The sequence below is a fragment of the Cyclopterus lumpus genome, chromosome 4 (assembly GCF_009769545.1).
Source record: "Cyclopterus lumpus isolate fCycLum1 chromosome 4, fCycLum1.pri, whole genome shotgun sequence".
Classification (NCBI taxonomy): domain Eukaryota; kingdom Metazoa; phylum Chordata; class Actinopteri; order Perciformes; family Cyclopteridae; genus Cyclopterus; species Cyclopterus lumpus.
The window spans coordinates 19,068,554-19,088,539 of record NC_046969.1 but is presented as its reverse complement, the minus strand read 5'-3'; the positions used below and the strand labels follow the sequence as shown (position 1 = coordinate 19,088,539).

Below are 19,986 nucleotides of genomic sequence, written 5' to 3'. Positions count from 1 at the left end.
GAGATCCCTTTGAAATATCCTATGAGTAACCTATAGGTAGCCTATTATCCTGTTCTCTTAAAACTCTACTTTTCCACTAACACAATCTACTTTAGGCCTAACTGAGCATCCAAATAGCCTATCTGTAATTAGCTGTCCTATTTCAGGATACTCTGCTTCACCATAACTCGAATAGGACTGCAAATCAGAAATGTTAGCAGAAAAGTGACAAAAATGATGAGGACAGTCAATCGTGATTTAAAAATAAAATAAAAGATAGGCTTGCAATCATTACGTGATCTTTAAATTGAGTTTGCACTGTTCGCGGTTTAAATATGTATAAAACGGAATATAAACAAAAAATATAATCAGATTATGTATTTCTATAATGGAAATTCAACTATATATCTTTCATTGCAGACACAACAACAAGCTTCTCAGACGGTGCCTGATGTATCTGTGTGGGGAAGGTGAGGGGCCAACTAGTTTCGACTGGAGGTCCCAACACCGCCCGGTGCCTCTGCGCGCTCTGCTGACGCAACCACGTCGATGTGGCTCAATGCGATGGCGGACCTCAATGTCCCCAGACCTGCCCAGGGAGGGACGCAGCAAAGTCACTGAGCCACTCTCACCGGCTTCGTTGAACTGACCACCTGTTAAAGAGAGGCCGCTGGAATTGCCGTCCCTCCCGTGAAATAGCATGTGGGACGGGATCTGCTCGGAGTGCACTGACCCGGACGAGACAGAAGTGGAGTGAGGAGTAGCGGAGTGCGCCGGGCTGACGCAGCGCACGTTGAGCCAGCAAGTTGACTGAAAGCACCAAAAGTCGCGTCGACGGGGAAGGGGACAGCCGCTCTTGGATTTAACGGAGGTTTGAGGGGACAGTTGTTCCGGCAAAATGAAATTCGCGGAGCATCTCTCGTCCCACATCACTCCAGAGTGGAGGAAACAGTATCTCCAGTATGAGGTAAAGTGACAATGTTATTTTTCTTTTATTAGAAATAAACTCCTTTTGAATATGGCCATGGCCGAAACTCCATTGAATACATAATTATTTCAGAGGAAAGTGGAATAATGGAGGCAATATGCCTTTTGACTATGACACAATGTAAAAGCTTTCGATAGCTTTCTTTTTTTTTTGTTTCAGTTTAGCCTGCTCATGAGAGCAATACACGACGGTAAAATAAGAGATGTCCTATTGTTTATGGACGGGGAATTGACTGCTGGTGTGAAGCCATGTAGAGACAGCATTCATTGCTTGTTAAGTTTTCACACTTTACAAATTAACAATATGAACAATTGAATGCCTTTCATGGTTTGATTAACAAAACAATTCTGTTATTATTATTATTATTTATTTTTTTGTTGCAATACATATAGTACTGATATTTCCCAATATTCTATACATTTAAATGAATAATGCTTTTTGGAGGTTTATTTTTCTATGAAAAACAAAAAATGATACCATCGATTTCAAATGCCATGCATATTTTTTTGTTCCATGCCTTGATTGCTTTTTTATATTTAGTTTGTACATATAATTGAGGGATATATGTGTATATATAAAAAAGGGGAAATTGTGTTTATTGTCAATTACTTTGATAATTCAATAAATTCCCTTTCTTGGGGATTTTCGTCAAATTTGTATTATTTGCATTGTTGTAAAATTGCAAATATTTTTTATATAAATATAGTTATTCCTTGTTTTTGACCAAAGTTATAGGGTTTTTAGTATATCTCGATGTAGTTGTTATTAGTATTTTGCTCAATTAAACAGGCATGGTTGTCTATGAATCAACCCGCAAGACTTCATCCAACAGGATATTCTCTCTGATCTCAGATGTCTGCGGATTTATGGAGACCTTTGTGCACACATGGTCTTTGTTGGGTGGTGTACAGTACTTGAGCAGTATTTCATATTCACACCCCACTTCCCGCTGGCTCAACATTAAGAGCTTTAGTGCAGACATGCAGTGACAGGGCAGGCTGCTCTGTTCCATTTAGCTCTATGAATTATAGACAAAGACCCGGTTCTCATCAACCTCAGCAGCCTACATCCCAGACTCAACAGAGGCTCACGGTTTTATTTTGGAAACATGCCCTGAATAGTATCATTAACTTGGATTATTGCTACAGCAGACATTGTGATCCATCCAGTTCGACATGAATGATATGCTGTAATCATCATGTGATAAAAACATTTTTGGACAATATAATTAAAGTGGAAAAAAGATATGTACTGGACAAACTGAAGAGAGGGCAACTCTTCAGAGGAATGTAGTTTTTATTTATTATTAACATACATTCACATTCTGTGTGCAGTCTTTGTGTGTACAGACAGACGCACAGTGAGCCCAGGGACAGACGCCTGGCCATACCAGCCATTTTACACCTCCAGTCTTCGGCTCGGTACTCACTGACCTGAGATGGATGATGATAGATTTTCTCTGCCAGCTACGTTTTGTGTTGGTATTCAGATATATCGGATATAATTATCTCGAGTGACATTAAAGTTTGAATATTTGATTGCATGTTTTTTTACCTGGAATCATGCATTACAAAAAAAAAAACGATATTTCATCACTCATTACAGGAATAACTGATTTCTATGAGCATGAACGATTGATTGACTTCATTGGTCTATATTTAGTACTTCTTACTTCTAGACAATTTAAATTTAAAGCAAAACATCAAATCTGGCGTGAAGACAACTGTAATCGACCATGAAACTCACAGGTAGAAAAGGCCTTTGTTTCCTTTTTTTAACCACCCCAAAAACACAGTCTTTACAAACATTGTGTTCACATTGGTAGCGATTGGTGAATTATGTATAATAACATGCCTGGTCCCCTATCCATACAATTGTGTATTCTTCCTCAAATCTGAATTATACATGGGGTTTACATTAAGGATGAGTTTGTGTGTATTTGTGTTACTGCGGCTGCCTTTGTCTGACTTTTGTAAACACCACCACTACCTGTGGGAGGGACGGGGAGAGAGCCTTCACCTACAAATGATGGACATCTTATTCAAGGTTTTTACACCCTCTGAAACAAGTCAAGAGACAAAGACAAACATAAACGTCAGTTTACTTTAGTAAAGTGGGTGACTGAGATAAAACAGACTTTAAAAGGAAATTTAATGTCGGTCCTAAAAATACAAAGCCGGGATGTGGTGCAACAGAAGCAGCGTCACTCCGTGGACTCAATTCAGTGAAGGGGAAATTTCAGAAAGAGGGAGAAATGCATAAAAAAACATTCAGTTATTACACACAGTGGTAGCCAACCATCCCTCATATATTTACTCTACATTCTGTGTTGCAGTGGCCACTGCAGCCAACACATCAGCTGTAGTGTAATACAGTTGTCTGTCTATTAAATTACGGACACATTATTCAAGCAATACAGGTCACTTTTACCCGTGGTGTAGTAACACTGGTCGTATCTGTGACGCGCCCACATCTAAATTGACTGTGGTTTGAAGTGATATTCTTGCCTTTGTGTGCTAGTTGGGTTAATTAACCTGCTGCCCAGTTATCACTCTCCTCCTTTTTGAGTGCACACTATTGTGTGGAAAGCTGTGCTCTGTCTATTTAGATTGGTCAGCCATTTTTATGCAGATGAGAAGGATGCGACAAAGTGGCTGTTCCAGCAAATACAGCCTTCAGTTAGTAAGGCACTTCATTTCAACATGGAGGCATTGACAAGCCGATTGAGCGAGAGAGTAATTAGGTGTCTTGCTTTATCCTGTGGGATTGTAGTTATAAACCTTTATGCAAAAGAGCTGTTTGGTATGGAGGTGTGCATGTCCTGCTTCTGACAAAAGGGGAGGGGATGTAAGTTGATAGATCTGGTGAGGGTTTGCCTATAAATGTAATAGTTATTCAGTGCAAACATAAAAAATAAGTTGTTATGAACTGAGTTTACTGTCTGCTTTTCAAGTCAATCTCCGTGCCCAATATTCTTTCACACAAGATGTAAGATGTGTGCAGACAATAATTAGGCGCGGCAACTGTTGTGTTCAGATGTATATGCTTAAACTAATGTGTATTGAACATTAGAGGCATACAGAAAGAGTGAACATTAGAGATGCAGGTGTGTGTGTGTGTGCGAGAGAACAAGGCCACTTATGCATTTACCCCTGCAGTCTAATCACTTGTGTAAGCGTAGACGAGGAGGAGGGTGCATACAGAGACTCATATTTACAATTCAAACTCGTAAAGTGACATTATGTTGACGAAATGCAGATGCTTGTTCGATTTCAGTGAGTGATTGCTATGCGTTCAAAGGTGAAGCGTCGCCTTTCCCTAATTAATCTGAGTGATGTAGTTTAGATGTCTAAACCAGCACAGCGAGCTTTAAATAAAACATAGAGCATTCCTCTCGTCATCTGTATTTTGTGGAATGAATGTGTGATTTATTAGCATGTTCAACAACATCATGTATACAACAGGCATGGCGGGGCAACTGCTGAGAACTACCATTTCTATACCTCCCTCCTTCCTCCCTTCCTCACCTCATCGTTCCTCCCCCACTGGGAGGACATCTGGTCCCTGACCAGACCTGCCCTGTGCTCCCCTCCCTCCCTGCACTCCTCCTATCCTCTCTGCTCCTGTTTCTCCATGCAGGGATCCACTCAGAGACAGGGCTTGGGATTCAATTGATCCACCATTGACTTTAGTTGAGCCAGAGATCTCTTTAAAAAAGAGGCACACCGTGTGATCGTCTGAAGCACAGAGATACCAAGCGCAAGCATCTTAGAGAAGGACCCGACCATCTAGCACTCAAAATGTTTTGCTTAGCGTCCACTCAACTTGTCAGTGCTATGAAAGGATTGAACTCCATGGACAGCGGTCTCAACATATACATATACGTGTGCTACTTGGGTTACACGCATGTTTGGTTTAGTCAGAATGGATCATCATCACGTTAATGCATGGTCATTCAAACTGATGGCCCCATTAGGCTTGGCTTAGTTATTGTCTACAGGTTTCCCCACTGATTACTGCCAAGCGTGCATGTTTATCACACTTCCCCAAAGAGCCCCCCGCCCTGCTTTTCCGTCAGTGCCATCACCATGGCAATACCTCCCTGTCTAGATCTGAATATCTATTTCCCACCTATTAGTCAGGAGGGCCTTTTTTGCTCACCAGAGATTAGTCAGGACCGGGCCCTGCTCCAATGGTGTGTGTGTGTGCACCGTTGGTCTTCTGTGAACTGTATCAGACACAGTAGAGACAACATGCCACGGACAAATGAAATGTGTACCTCTTGGATCAGACTGTCAGTCTCATTGTGCAGGTAATTCACAGAGGAATTTAAGTTTCACCAATCCAGGTTGCTGTCTAATGCACAGCAGTTTCTGAGTGGCTCCCACCCACACACAGGATTACTCACACCTCTCTCTTACTGGCATGTTACAAAAGCAGAAGTTTATATAGAAACCTGGATAGAGAGCGGTTAGATATTATCAGTGGATAAGGCAGAAAACATTAAATCTGTCAGATGTGGATGACGGAACATTTTTCTCCTTCAACTGTAAATCACATTTGCACATTTTATTTGCTGACGGTATGCTGAACACTATTAGTTTTTAATAAAAAATGAACTTCTAAAGTTAAATGGAATTTTTTTTCTATTTTGCTGGGGCAATTTAGTCAGGAAGCACGACTCAAGTCCTTTCTCTGATTACCACTAGTCTGTTCAGATGAGCCAGCGTGCAATTATCTGTCATTTTCCATTATCTTATTGCAGAGAAACAACCTCATATGATGTCTCTCTCTCTCTCTCTTCCTTGTTTCTGTCAGTTGGTCTCTCTCTCTGTCCCCAATCTGTTCTTTTCATTAGAAAGATGTACACTGTGTCAATCGCTTCACCTGTCAAAGAACAATTTTATTTCATCTGTAATTTATGTTATCATTGTTCATTTTGTAAAGTCTTGTGGAGGCCGTCTCCCATCCTGACTTGTTTCACAGTTTAAATTCAACTAAATCACAGCAATAACCCAGCAGCACTCTCATTATAAGCTCATCTCAAGATAATTAATGTGAACAGCTGCATCATTCTTTATTTACAGCAATCAAAATATGGTACTGTGGGTCCTATAAATTCTCAGTTCTTTGAGCTATTGCCAGTCTAGAAATATCTAACTAGCGTAACTTTGAGTACATGATGTCATTCAAATTCCAGAAATTGTGCCTTGTTCATTATGTTACCAGCTGTGTGGCAGTTGCTGTAATCTCCCCATATGGACAACAAGAGTTTAGTTAATGGCTCTAAAAGCAGTGGTTGCTAATAATGGTGTAATGCATGGTCTGCTGTAATCCTTTCTAACTTGTACTAGTGTATGTACTGGAAATACACTTTATTGGATCGGATGTGGAACAGACTCTAAAGCTTTTCATTTAAAGTTTTTGAATGAGCCCACAGTTACTCCAGACATGTATGTATGTATGTATGTATACATTAATCCTCTGTATCTATGGATTTAATGGACTTTACTCATATGTACTTCAACATCCTGGCAAAAGTACACATGTGTACAACCGGTCTTTTGTGTCTTCATTTGAGTTTTTCTGCTTTCCTCATCAGGCTTTCAAGGACATGCTGTATGCTTCCCAGGACCAAGCCCCATCCATAGAAGGTAAGGAGACCCCCTGTTTGCATAAACAAACACACACACACACACACACACACTAATCCACACACTTGTGTACGCACTGCACTATGCCTGGGGCCTGTTTGGACATCCCCAGAATAACGGCCCCTTCGTCCGCTAAAAATAGGCAATGCCTGACCAACAGCAATTACTAAATCATTGCCTCCCAGCTTACTATCTCAGCTTTTAAGAAAAGAAAAGATTAGAAGAAAAAAAAAATGCTGTGAATCAAAGTTGAATATTTTAGAAAGGGAAAATGTTTACATGTTGTATACTTGCTTAGTGTACCGGTAGTCAACGTGGCAGACCAGAGCTGGAGTCTAATAGAGTCCTAAATGTTGCTACTCAACACAGCAAAGATGAGAAAGGCCATTGGCTATAATTAATCTTTGGCATTAGACTGAAAATGATGTGTGATGAGGGAAAGAATGTAAACCATTTGTTTTTATTTTAGATAGCAGTTTGTGGAGGGGTAAACAACTTCTGTTAGTTGCAGGCTCGAGACATGGCCTACTTTATGATGTGCTGAGTGTGTCTGAAAGAAAAGGGCTTGTTCTGAAGTCTGGCTGCACACAACTGACCTCTACTTGTACATGTCTGTACTTTGATGGGATAAGTGTCTGTGCTCCAAACCTGTGTGTGTAGTGATATCTTTTTCGGTGTTGTGCAACAAGCCCCCTCACAGAGCTGCGACTTACAGAGCTCAGTTCCAGCAGAACGGTCTCAATACAACTCCATCCATGATAAACAAGAATGTAACTCACATGTGTGTGTGTGTGTGTCAGAGATTTGTTGACTTCATTTTTAACAGCAGTAGCTGTAAAAGGGAATGGAGACCCTCAGGATTTTATTATGTAAACATATTCTATGAAATGTATTTTTAAGTGTATGAAGCTCATTAGCTTCATGTGTATATGATAGTGTTTCTAATGGCTTAGAACATTTAACACTACTTTTGAACATGTCCTGTTCGTCGTCTGTCCTCTGAGAGCTGTCTCCAGAGGCTGCGGGCCGTGCTCGACGAGATGGCGTGGATGATAAATCATTTCCTGTCTCAGGTCTGAGTTGTACCCATGGGTCACTGCTCTGCCTCCGTCAGTTTGTCACAAGATAGCTATGGCCTATGAATCGTGACTCGGGCTCGATCAATCAGTAGAAAATCCTTCCGTGTCATTCATCTGGTACTGCTGTGAGGTCCCCACTAAATGATTTGGATTTGTGTTCTTTTCAATATTATGTTTATGTACTAAAGCAGGCAAGTGCAGAAAAAGGTGTCTCAGCGACGTCATTTGTTTTATAGGCGAGAAGACTTCTTTGAATGTTTCAGCCAGTTGTCTCTCCCTTTTCTTGTTTTTATGTGAAAGCCAGAGGTTGTAATGAAAACAGCAGTAGATGCAGACAAACATTGTTATTGATCTCTGTCTTGTACTCTCTCCTGTGGCTGAGATTCTGTTGACTTTTCATAAGAGAAATAAGATTAGCAGGTGTTATAAACTTCGAGCTTACTGCAGCACTTTCTTTCCTCTTCGCACTAAACCCAATCTGTCAAATCTCATTCAATTTAAACTGGGGCAGAACGATATTGGAAAACTAAACTGCACTTATATAGCGATTTCGTTTCTTCATGTTAGTGGACGAATCGCATAACAATCAGCCTCTGATTCACCCATTCACACAATCACTTGTACACTGATGGCAGCTGTTCAAGACCCTGGAGCATATGGGGCACATTTTGGTTCCCGGTATTGCTCAAGGACATGTCACCACACATCATATGGACACAGGGAAGAGCCGGGTGTCAAACCCTTAACACTGCGATTAACCCATTCATCTCCTGAGCTACATTGCCCATTGAGGGCCAAAATTCATATTCAACGCTTGTAAGCTTATTTGTTTGTATTTTTGGGTTGTTTCCGTCATGCAGATTGGACACCAGTAGAGCAATTAACACTTATTGACATTTTTTATTTGATCTGCCAGTTACTTTCTCTTATTTATTTGAATCACATTTCCTTAAATCCAAGGTGATGGCTTTGCTTTGCTAGTTTTGTTCAACTAAAAGTAGACAAAACACACACAAATATATTGATTTTACTGTCACATGAGATGGCTAGAAAGCAGCAAATCCTCGCGATTTAGTTATTTTGTAGCTCAAGAAACCAGAAACAAAAACAGTCATTAAATGCACCTAAATTATGCTTGTTTTTTTAATCAAATGAAAGTCATTAAGGTTTACGTCACCATTGCCCATGCATTGTAAAATCGATTGTGAAACAATATATTTTAAAGCCAATTTTAAACCTTGATTATTTTTATTAAATCTGCTTCCTGAGCTTCCTTCTCTCCCCCTGTCTCCTTCCTCAGTCATTACAAAAAGGAGGATTTTTGGTATTCGGAAGATGTTTCCCTTGCCTCAGGGAGACAGTTTACTGGGTTATAACTACTTGCTCACCCACTCGGCTCTCTTACTGAACACCCTGCAGTAACTGAGCTGTGTAGACACAACACTGAACCGGCAGCACTTGAAAGCCTGTCAGGGCCTCTGCATTTGTGTTGTTGTCAGGTTGTGAGACTCTACACATGGCCAACAACATATCTTTCTATGAAAGCTTGTTGTCTCTCATGTGTTATGTGTTGCAGGTGCTAGCAGGGCTTTTGTTTAAATAAACATTACAAACATTAGCCCCCCACCCACCACAGAGAGCCTCTGTAGGAACATAACATACACTTCTTTCAGCACTATTTTTAGTCTAATGAATCATTCAGTTTCAACAAGATGAATGTACAGTAATTAAGAGAGCTTCTTGCAAACCGACACAAACACCCATGCACATTATGGTGGCTCTGCGGCTGCAAATGACCCTTCACCCCTCGTTAAGATCCTTTGTTCTCATTCCCTCTGCCCCTTCATTGGCCCTTATGTAATTGTAAATTAAAACACGCCTGTCCCTGTACAGAGAGAACAGCTGGTTGAATCTCTGGTTCCCCCTGTCCCAACCATTAGAGCCACAATTTAATTTGATTAGTTGATTATTACAGCAATCTGAGAACAATGGCCCCAGTTAATAAACACACAGCTTTAACAGTAATCTCTGTGATTGTGTCATTCTGTCCAGCGATGTTTGCATGCGCCACATGCCACACGTGCTTATATTTGTATTTTTCTAATCCCGCAGGGGGGGAGGAGGTTTCACACTGCGAGTCATTGAGTTGTTGTCTCATTCATTCATTCATTCATTCATTGTGTCCTTCATTCTGCTTTCTCCTACTCTATAAATGGCCGGTTTTCTTCTGTGATGGTATCTGTACTGGGTGGGTGCTGTGGGGACGTGGCAGTGATGGCACTGGGAGTAAGGGTGGGGCTCCTGGGTAGTACTATGAACACACACACACACACACACACACACACACACACACACACACACACACACACACACACACACACACACACAGTGTGTCTGAGGAGGAGTATGGGGTGCTACGTTATTAACTTACAGCTCAGGGGACCAGAGAATGGATTTTTTCTCTCTGAATCTCAAGACTTAGATGTCAGGGATGAATGAATCAGACAAAAAGAAAGAAAAATGGATATTTCTCATCCATCTCATATCATTTATGTTTCTATCTTACATAGTAACGGTAATGTCCACCTTATTGTCACTGGCGACTTGTGGCTTTGCTGTCAGTTGCCTTGTCCCTTTAAGGCTTTTCATGTTTCATGCAGTCAAATCAATAACAGTGGCCTGTAAATAGGATATGGGCAGTGCCTTTTTGTGCGGTGATGAATTGCTGTACAATTTCCATCAAAAATAAATGTGATTGTAGGCTAGTCACCAAGAAGTTCACATAGCCTCTAATATCTTTTATTAACCCCGTCAGTTATGTGTTTTATTTTGTTGAAATAAGAGTCCTAACCTAAACCTTTTAAAGAACAAGATAACAATGTTAATGAAGTTTAATCTTGTAAGAACATGTTTAAGTTGAAGCAGTGTCCTTGATTTCACTCGCCATTATCACAGCCATGTCTTATTCAACTCAGAGACTGACAATCCCATTGTACTGCACACTGAAAAATACAAAATAAATATGGCGCCTGTATTTTTCTGCACATGAAACTGCTGATAGTGATGTTTAGGAGTCAGTGCACTGTGTTTGAATGTGAATACGTTTGCACGTCTGTTTGTTTCTGTGCTTTGAGGCTGTTGGGCATGCAGACTTCACATTGGTACAGATAGTTGGTGTGCTTGAACACAAAGTGGTGCGTCTGGCTTGGTGCCTAGCCGGTCCAAGGCCCGACCGTGTTTACGTCCAGGGCTTCTGGGCTGCTATCAGAGTGAGAAGAGAAAACAGACCTTGTCATTTCTTTCAAGAGCAATATGGTGCCACCACTTAAACTTTACTTTACAGTTATGTGATGGAGACAAAAGCGGACTAAAATAAAACAGAATATAAAGAATACCTCTCCATAAAGCGAGATGGATATATGTTTGGATGAAATTACTTTCACTCAGTTTTCCATTGAGTCAGATAACACAGCTAGATCTTAATGTTTTCATCCTAGATACCTCGCTATGCAGCTTCCAGGGCTTTTGTTCCCACGCTTCCTTTTGGTCAACATTGTCTCCCTCTCATTTGGCTCTTCATGGCTTTGATTACTGGATAATAACCAGAAAAGTAAACCTGTTCATTGTTGCATCTTTTTCAGCTCTGCAAGCCCCCCTATTACCACTTCCAAATGAATATTGTTGTCTCTGTGTGAGCCATCGTACCTAATCTGCTTAATGAAAGCAGCAACATGAATCATAGCTACCAATCATCTTAACCTCACCTTTCAGCCAGCACTTATTCTGCTATTTTCCATTGCTGTCCCTGCCTCTTGCTCCATCGTTATTTTGTCTGCTGTTGACGAATGTGATAAGAGGTTAGTTGAAGCCTGCTAGCCTGTGTAATACAGTGCTGATTATCATTCTGCTGGTGTATATGATGGAACAGCAGCGGTTGTTATTACTGTTGTTGATCCCTCTTGGAGTTTGTTCTGTGTGGAATAGCATTCTGATTTCTGTCATTTTCTCACTTTGGCATGTTGATAAATGAGTTTTTTTTTTATTCAAGCGGTCTTGGAAAAATATCAGTTTATTTTCTAAACGATGCTATTTATCTTGCCTTGGTCAAAGCCATTGGATCAGTGTGTTGCCTTTGTGCTTTCTCTGATTTTGATCAACAAGTATACAAGTGATAAACCATGATACTTATTAGAATGCTGTATCAATTATGAAAAGCCCTGGATGCATCTATATAGATATATAAATATATATATAAATGAATACTTGCATGTATATACATAAAGTCCTCCCAGCGAGAGCAGCTAAAGGATACATGCATAACAGACAGCCAGGCTGGGAAACACATTCAACTCTGTGTGTGGTTCAAAAGGACAGGCAGTTGCTGGCAGCACGGCAGGAGGTCAGGCGGGCACTCAGAAAGTGAGAGAAGCAATGAACGGAAGTGAGACGGCTTGAAAGGCAGACAGACAGGTAGACAGGCAGGAGGGTTCAGCAGGACAGTGGTGTGGCAGCCAGGGTCTCCCACCAGCCTGCATTATTGATGGGCTCTTTGACAAGCTGCTGCTCTTGCTTGCTTTCAAGCGATAATTGTGGTTTCTTTGTGGGGGTTGGTTTCTTTTTTTGGGTCCTAAATCTTGGAGCCACCTAGAAGAAAATTTAAAGCCAAACTAAATAAACTAGAGCAACACTGAAACACATCAACTATAAGTGAGTAGGAAAGACCCAATGACCCAACATGAGTGAGATCCTTTTGAGGACAAATTCTATTGTTGCTGCTTTTAAAACCTTATTTATTGTCTATAAAATTCTATGAGGCTGTTTTTTAAAGCCTGTTTCTCTGCTCCATTATTTAAATATTTCCAGCAGAGGGGAAGACACCTGAGGCTTTTTCATCCAGTGGACATTATGAGTCCACAATAGACTGCCATGGCAAGACTTTTTCAAAATTATACACCTATTTGCCATTCACACAGGATGTTTCTGGAACAGCTTACATCCGTTCATCAGACATACAAACGGGTTTCTCTTGACTCAAACAGGTTTAGCGTCCAGAGTGGATTTAAGCAGCCTCCATCCTACAGAGCAATAAAGGAGGGGAGGTGGCAGTGGATTGTGAGATTGGTTCTTTGATGAGGCTTCTAGGGGAATCAGGGTCAATACAAACCTAGGATCATTATCCCAAGGTCAGGGTCTTATCGAACTGAAGTAATGAACGATCGAAAAGGTGATTGGATGAAGACGCCGATGAATAAAGATGTCCAGCATTCTTTGCTTTCATGTTTGACATTATTATGAAAAAAGGAAAGGAAAAGGTTGAAAAACAATGATAAATGGATTGAATGGGATTTCCAATGACCAGCCTGGATCAGAAATGGATAGAAACGGAGAGTTAGAGATCCTTCAGGCAGCAGACAGACAAACAGAATGAGTGGGAGGTCCCTGGGCTCATCTCCAATGCATGTTGCCCTGCATTAGCACTACAGCCATCCCGCAAGAGAAAGACACACAGAGAGAGAGAGCGAGAGAAAGAGAACCTTGATAGATGAAAGTCTTCTATCCATCCGTCCATCCATCCATTATTCATCTGTGAATTAGATTTCGCCTGAATGAAGTAGAGGAAAGAGGAAGAGAGGGGGAGAGAGGGAAAGGTATGGGTTGGTTTAGAGGAGGATGGATCTGAACCGCTACTGTTGTGGTGTAAGAAAAGGGTGAGGAGTTCAGATGAGGATGTGGCTCCAGCACGGACAGTATTTTTAGATGTGGGGCACTTTACAGTCTAAGTGTGGGAGGAAAATGTTTCCACTGGTGCAAACGTGGTGTTGGCGAAACAAAAACGTGAAGGGGTTTGAGGTGTAGAGAAAAGAGGGCAAAGAAAGAGCAGAAGCAGGGGTGCAAATATATGAACAATGGTGATGTGTTTTTGGGAGGGAGAGGTAAAAGGTGCTCAGAGGAATCTAGTTAATCATAAGCTTACCATACTAATTTAGTTATGAGGGCCTTCAAGGCCTTATGGATCTTCTAGTCAATAACTTGCCATTACTGTGCCTCAGTCTCTAAGCCTGTGTGTGTGACTATTTAAATGAATGTGCACATCTGTTCATGGCAATGGTCTCCTGCTCTCCAGGCCTTATCAACACGCTGCCACTTGAATGAGGATTAAAATAACTGTCTGTGATCTCTACATCTTCAAAGATGGACAGAAGCTTTACACTAATGCTTAAGATAAACACAATATAGTTTGTCTCAGACACCACACCTTTAGTTCAAGGAGAATGCAGTCTTGTAAAGATTAAACAAACAGCAATCATATGAGCTGGCTGTTTGCCAGGTGCACAAGTGGAAATCACATACATGGCGCACCAGCAGAGATTTCAAGCGTGCGAGGCACGGGGATGTAATGAGATGTAACTCATGTTGATTAGAAATCAGCTGTCTAGGTCTCAAGGATTTGAAATAATTGTTTAGCTTTAGTTTGGCTTTCAAACCTTAGTCTAACCTCTATTATGAGGCAAGTTGTTGTTTTTAATTGTCGATAAGAAGCCCTAATCAACAGCTTTGACTGTTTGCCAGCACACCAGCCAGGCTGTGCTGAGTGTAACCTCAGTCATCGTTGACCGAATGGTGTTTATCGAGCAAGGATTCACACAAGGCTGCTTTGATGGCTCAATTTGAATAGTTTTCTGTATCGACTGCATTGCTTGGCCGGAATTGAGGAAAATCATTAACTGAGCAGTGAATTGAAATGTGCAGCTTTGGATATGTGCACTAATGGCATCTGTCCTGTATTCATAGATTGAAGTAGTCTGAGTAACAGAAAGGAACAATACAAAGCTGGGAGGTGATGATGAAAGGATAGAGGGAAGTATACATCCATGTGACCTTGTCTGTTTTGATGCTTTTGTCTTCTCACACTGCCGCTCTCTGCTGCACTTGCGTACAACTGAGGGTAGTAGTGGAGACACACACACATAGGCACGCTGACAAACAGGCACATAAGGAGCTGTGTGCTACAGGGGGTGTGGGTGTGATTGTGAGCTATAGGTGACGACAGCAGGGCCATATGCTGATTTATTTCTGAGTTTTTTTGGCACTGCAATTAGAGTGCAACCAATCAAATCATTACACAGTGCCTGCACTGCTGCAATCCTTTATTTGTGTGTAAATGGTATGGAGAAATTATAAACTTTCATTGCTTTCCAAAAGCTTGATTACGCAACAAAAAGCTATTTTCATTGTGTCACTTTCTGATGTGAGATTTTTTTATTCTGATGTCCAAGTAAATTCTCTGCACTAAGACTGGGAAGGTTTTTTTGGTGTTATTTTTTACAAGTCAAATGGACATATTTGTTATGGATGTTTTTTTAATGGGCATTTGCATGTTCAAGTGATACACGGTGGTTGTATGTGGGTGTGTTTGTACTGTATGTGTTGGCGGGTAGGGCATTGCAGATGACACAGTGTCCTTCACCGCGCCAGCGTGCTGCATCTCGTCTCTGGAGAAACGGCCAGAACCTTGCTCAGATTGGCTCAGAGGCACAAAAAAACTTGGTGGAAATGTACCAATCACACGTGAGACCGTCTCCTCATCTCTATATTGCCGTATTGGCTCTCAGCTTATTGTCAATATAATCACAGGCTTCTGCAGTACACCTGGCAGAAAAAAAGGGGTATATTTCATAGCTGATATTTGATTGTAAAATGTCGTGGGCAGAAAAGAGTTTAGATTCCATCTTGTCCTCTGGGGGTCAGCTGCAGTGTGCATGGCTGGTGGGTTACGCTGGTGGGTCGCACTATATCTCAAACAAGTGTTCGGGCAGCAGAAGGGAATTGAGGGCTGAGAATGACGGATACAATGAGAGCGGAAGCATGAGAGAAAACGGAGAGGTGACATTGGTGGTAATTGGAGTAAAGGAAGCTAAAGCCATGGGGAGCCTCCTTCTGTTACTATTACACATGAAAGATGTGTGAAAAGAAAAACGAACTGGGGGCAGAAAGATATGAGAGTATGACTGAAGCTCTTTCATTTCAATACATTTGGATTCAAAGCACATTTGAAGTGTTTTCCAAAGATGGCAGTAATAACTTGTCGTAATTTCAGTTTAATACGTTTGAGGTCAGGGGGTTGTTCCGTAGGGGGCAGAAAATATTGCTCCTCTTATTTACTCTATAGCAACTTCTTCTAATCCCGAGACAATGGGAGAGAGTGAGATATCAATTATTCACATATATTGTTCCCTCCCGGACAGCCCGTCTGTCTTTATATTGAATGTTGAATTATTAACAGTGTGTGAGATTGGAAATATGGTGAATCTACCTCCTGATGCTCACGAGTGTTCACAAACGGCCCTGCCACTTAGTGGAAGCCACAAACAGGTAGTTGGTTAAGTGGGAGGTACATTAGAGGGTAACTTTAGTATTTTCAACCTGGATCATGTTTTCCTTTTGTTTTTGTCGATGTGACTAATGGGAACAACAATAATTTTAATTGGTACTGAGCAAGAACGGTGTAGCGACAGCTGCTAAACGGACTGCAATGTAATCATATCTAGCGATTCCGCACCGTCAGTTAACATCCAGTCAAAGTGCTAGTTTTTTTCTCTCTCACAGGCTGATATTGTTCTTAAGTGTCTGACCACATTATGGAAAGGATCCTACCATTTTAAAATATTTTTTCTTTACCATTCATTCTAATTTTCTCCAACCAAGTCTCGCTCTGAGACGTCTCTTTCTGAAATTTTGAGCCGCCTCCATATTGACAAAATCGGCTAAATATTCAGCCATGACTATCTTTTAGATAACACCAAGCTATATTCTTTCTGTACTCCACACAACACAGCAAAACTCTTCTCTCCAACTCTCGATCGCATTTCCACCCTTTGACACAATTTAAAGTAGAATAAGTGAGTTTTATGGTTGTGTGGTATATTAAAAACAAGTGATGAGGTCAGGCACTGAAAGAAAACTCACACATACCAACAGCCTCTCCGATTCATTCAATGTCTCTATCAATGTCTCTCTAGTGTAGTCAAATTTAAAGTCACCATGTCAGGAGTGTTAGTGATAGTGACCATCCCTGTCACCATATGCTGGATATGCATATTTTATATTCTCCTCAACATGTGACTAATGTATTCATGATGTATGCTAATGATTCAAAAACAATTCAGTGAGTTGACTTCCTGTTAGGCCAGAGTCTTGTGTGTACACTATACATTTTTACTGCATTTTGATGCCATCTAAAGTGTCCTCTTGACTTTCCAACCAGCTATATACTGAAACAGAGACCCCCCTAATGTGGCTTTTCAGTAGAAACAACAGTTTGTCTCTTTTTTTAAATTTTGTCCTTGGGGCAAACTGCACGGCTTCTTCTTGACAAGTGCCATCTGATAATTAGGCTTCATAATCACCCTATTAGTATGCAGCTCAATTGAGCAGAGAACAGCTTATTGTTCCCCTGGCATGAGCTGCAGCCATTTGTAAGAGGACTATTGTAAATTTGTTGTTAGGGTTTTTATGAGAATGAATCATATTTGTAATGACAACAAAATTACAAATTGCAGTGTTGTTAATCTCAGAAGCATTTATTTTTTAATGTAGCCAGGAATGTTGCAACACTAGAGAGTTGTGATGAACCCTCTATCTAATATTTTTGAAAGCAGACGATCCCTGTAATCTGGTAGTATCGCCATGTTTTAAAAGTGTGTTTCACTGTAGGATTGCAACCTTATTTTCTGTACTTTTCTGTGGACACACAAAGCTGAACTGAACTTTCTCCATCACAGTTACCATGGCACTGAAGAAAGAGACCAGAATCACTTGAGCCTTGTTTTGTTCCTGTGACCGTCGGGTCCCAAACACAATAACTGTTGAACATGTAGAAGAACTAAGGGCCGGGGTGCTAGGTTGAATTTTAAAACAGTCTTGTGAAAGAACGCTGACACCTCTTGAGAACATACACAAAACAAATAGTGTACACTAAGGAACAAAAATGATTCTCGATACTCTATAAGATGAGAAGTGCTCTGACCCGAGGACCTGCGTATAGGAGGATAACGGCGTAGAGCAAATGCAGTGCACTGTATATAGTATGCAATTGTCTATGATCGTAATCATTATTTTTCACACATATACAAAGTAAAAAGATCACATTACTGGTGATAGTGATGTTGTGTGTTTGCTGTTCTAAATAACATTATATTTTCACTCCCATGTTATCAATATACGAGCAATAATTCGGTGAAATCATTTAATCTAAAACATTTTAATAATTATTCTTGCTTCTCTGTCACTTCATGGGTGTGTATTCCTCTTCATGCACTCACATATTCTTATGCTGGTCAAACAATATTCCATTATTCCTCTGTGCATGATTCCATTGAAGAAACCAAATCGGGAAAAAAAATCCACGTGCTTTGACATGTTTCAAAGCAACGTTGTCGTGGTGTAAATTCTCACCAGGACAAAAACAAAGTCCTGAATACTGAAAATGCTACAATAAATTATCTTGGAATAGATGTGAAGATGTAAAATTCCCAGTTTGGCTTTTTGTCATGCTTTTTATTCTTAGTATTAAGTTCTTTACTTTCTTAGTTACCATTCTGTGTGTGTGTGTGTGTGTGTATGTGGATGATTGTGAGCCTCAGTCAGTATGGTTCATTTGCTGTCACACACGCACACAAACACACACAGACACACACACACACACACACACGTTCACCACTTTGAAACTACAGAAATCTCTGACTCTGATTTGGTGGTCTATTTGTACTGAGGCCAGATGAAAGGGGTGGATGGGAATTCAGAGCTCCAGTGCTGGCTGGTGGTTGACAGACAGTGGCTGCTTCTCCTCTCCATGCTGCTCTTTAAACTCAGCGAGTTTCTCCCCCATGCTGCTCAGTGACACACACAGACTCTCACACATACACTCTCTACACAAATGCCACACGTAGGACGCTCTTCAGTTTGTATGGCAACATGCATATTCTACTCAGCATGCTTGCAAAAAAGCCACATGCCCCATATGCTTCCCAAACACCCCCCAAAATAATATGTGTATACTTGTAAGGACATGCATTCCCTAGATTCTACATAGAACTATTTGTCGAAAGGAATGGACATTTCAATTTGTCAGCGTTGACTCTTTTGGCATAGTTTGATAACTGCATCCAGCTAAAAAATGCTTGAAATTCAGATGAGGCTTATTGAATCTCAAGAGTGTGGCACATCTGCTACTCTGTCTGCAGTCAGTTGTTAGCGTCGGTGTCTGCGTCTCACCTTGTTGTGTTGCGTCTATGCTGTTATGCGTACATCTGTATATTTCTGTGTACTGGTGTCGAAAGATATATCCCTCTGGGACGGTACATCTAAATCTGGTTTGAAAGCAGGCTGAAATACAAAAATATGAAGAGTAATCATTTTTATTAAAGCCTCAACAATGTGGCCACCTGCCTTTCCAAGGCTCATAAGGCGACTGGACTTACTAATTTGCTCATGAAAGCTTTGTAAAAGAAAAAAAACAAAACAGGTACTTCCTGCTCATGTAAATCATTTTAATGATATGGCTCTCAAGCTCCAAGGTCAGTATGCTCTTAATCTCATTGAGCCAGGAAATTGGTCCTGATCTAATAATATAAAGTGTTGGATTCCTTCCTCTCTGCCTGTATGGCAAAGGTAGGATAGGCAGTGTGACGGCTCATTCATAAGTTAGAGTTACAGCATTACAATGAGTGAATGGAAACAGAAGTACCAATGGGAAAATTGCTTTTGACTTTAACCTGATTTAACCTTACCAACAACAATATCCAGTTTGGCTTCAGTTTATGTTGGTAGTGTTAACATGTGCTATCCGAATACAATTGTGCCACGTCAGTGTTGCATGAGTGAACAGCTAACGAATCAAGTACAGGTGTGGATCTAATTCATAGGGATGTAGTCTGTGTACGGCAACATACATGAGCATTGCTTTGACAAGATGCATTTAAAAGTCCAAGAATTTACTTTAGAGTTATTCTGCTATCTTTCTTTTAGTCCTCACTTTCTTTCTGAATAGGGTGTTTTTTATTCCATGTTTTATCCTCTTTTGTTTTTAACTCTACCTTCGATAACTACTTTTTACGCTCTTTGAGTCCCCAAATGCATTTGCTTCCTTGCTCTTTCATTAATTTTCTTTTTCCATCTCGTGCTACGTTCTCATCCTTGTATTCCCTCTGCGACCAGGTTTAACCTCTGTTTCCATTCATTTCACTTCTCCTTCATTTGTCCTTCCCTCATTTCTATACAATCTATA

At 40.7% G+C, this 19,986-nt stretch overlaps 1 protein-coding gene across 1 annotated transcript in view; it reads left to right on the top strand.

Moving 5' to 3' along the window:
* Positions 1–399: 399 nt before the first annotated feature.
* xpr1a (xenotropic and polytropic retrovirus receptor 1a) overlaps positions 400–19,986 on the top strand; it is a 61,027-nt gene continuing 41,440 nt past the window's right edge. Inside the window, exons 1-2 of the mRNA XM_034530587.1 lie at positions 400–946; positions 6,570–6,621. Of these exons, the coding sequence (XP_034386478.1) occupies positions 878–946; positions 6,570–6,621 (121 nt within the window). The 5' untranslated portion in view covers positions 400–877. The remainder of the gene's footprint in view (positions 947–6,569; positions 6,622–19,986) is intronic.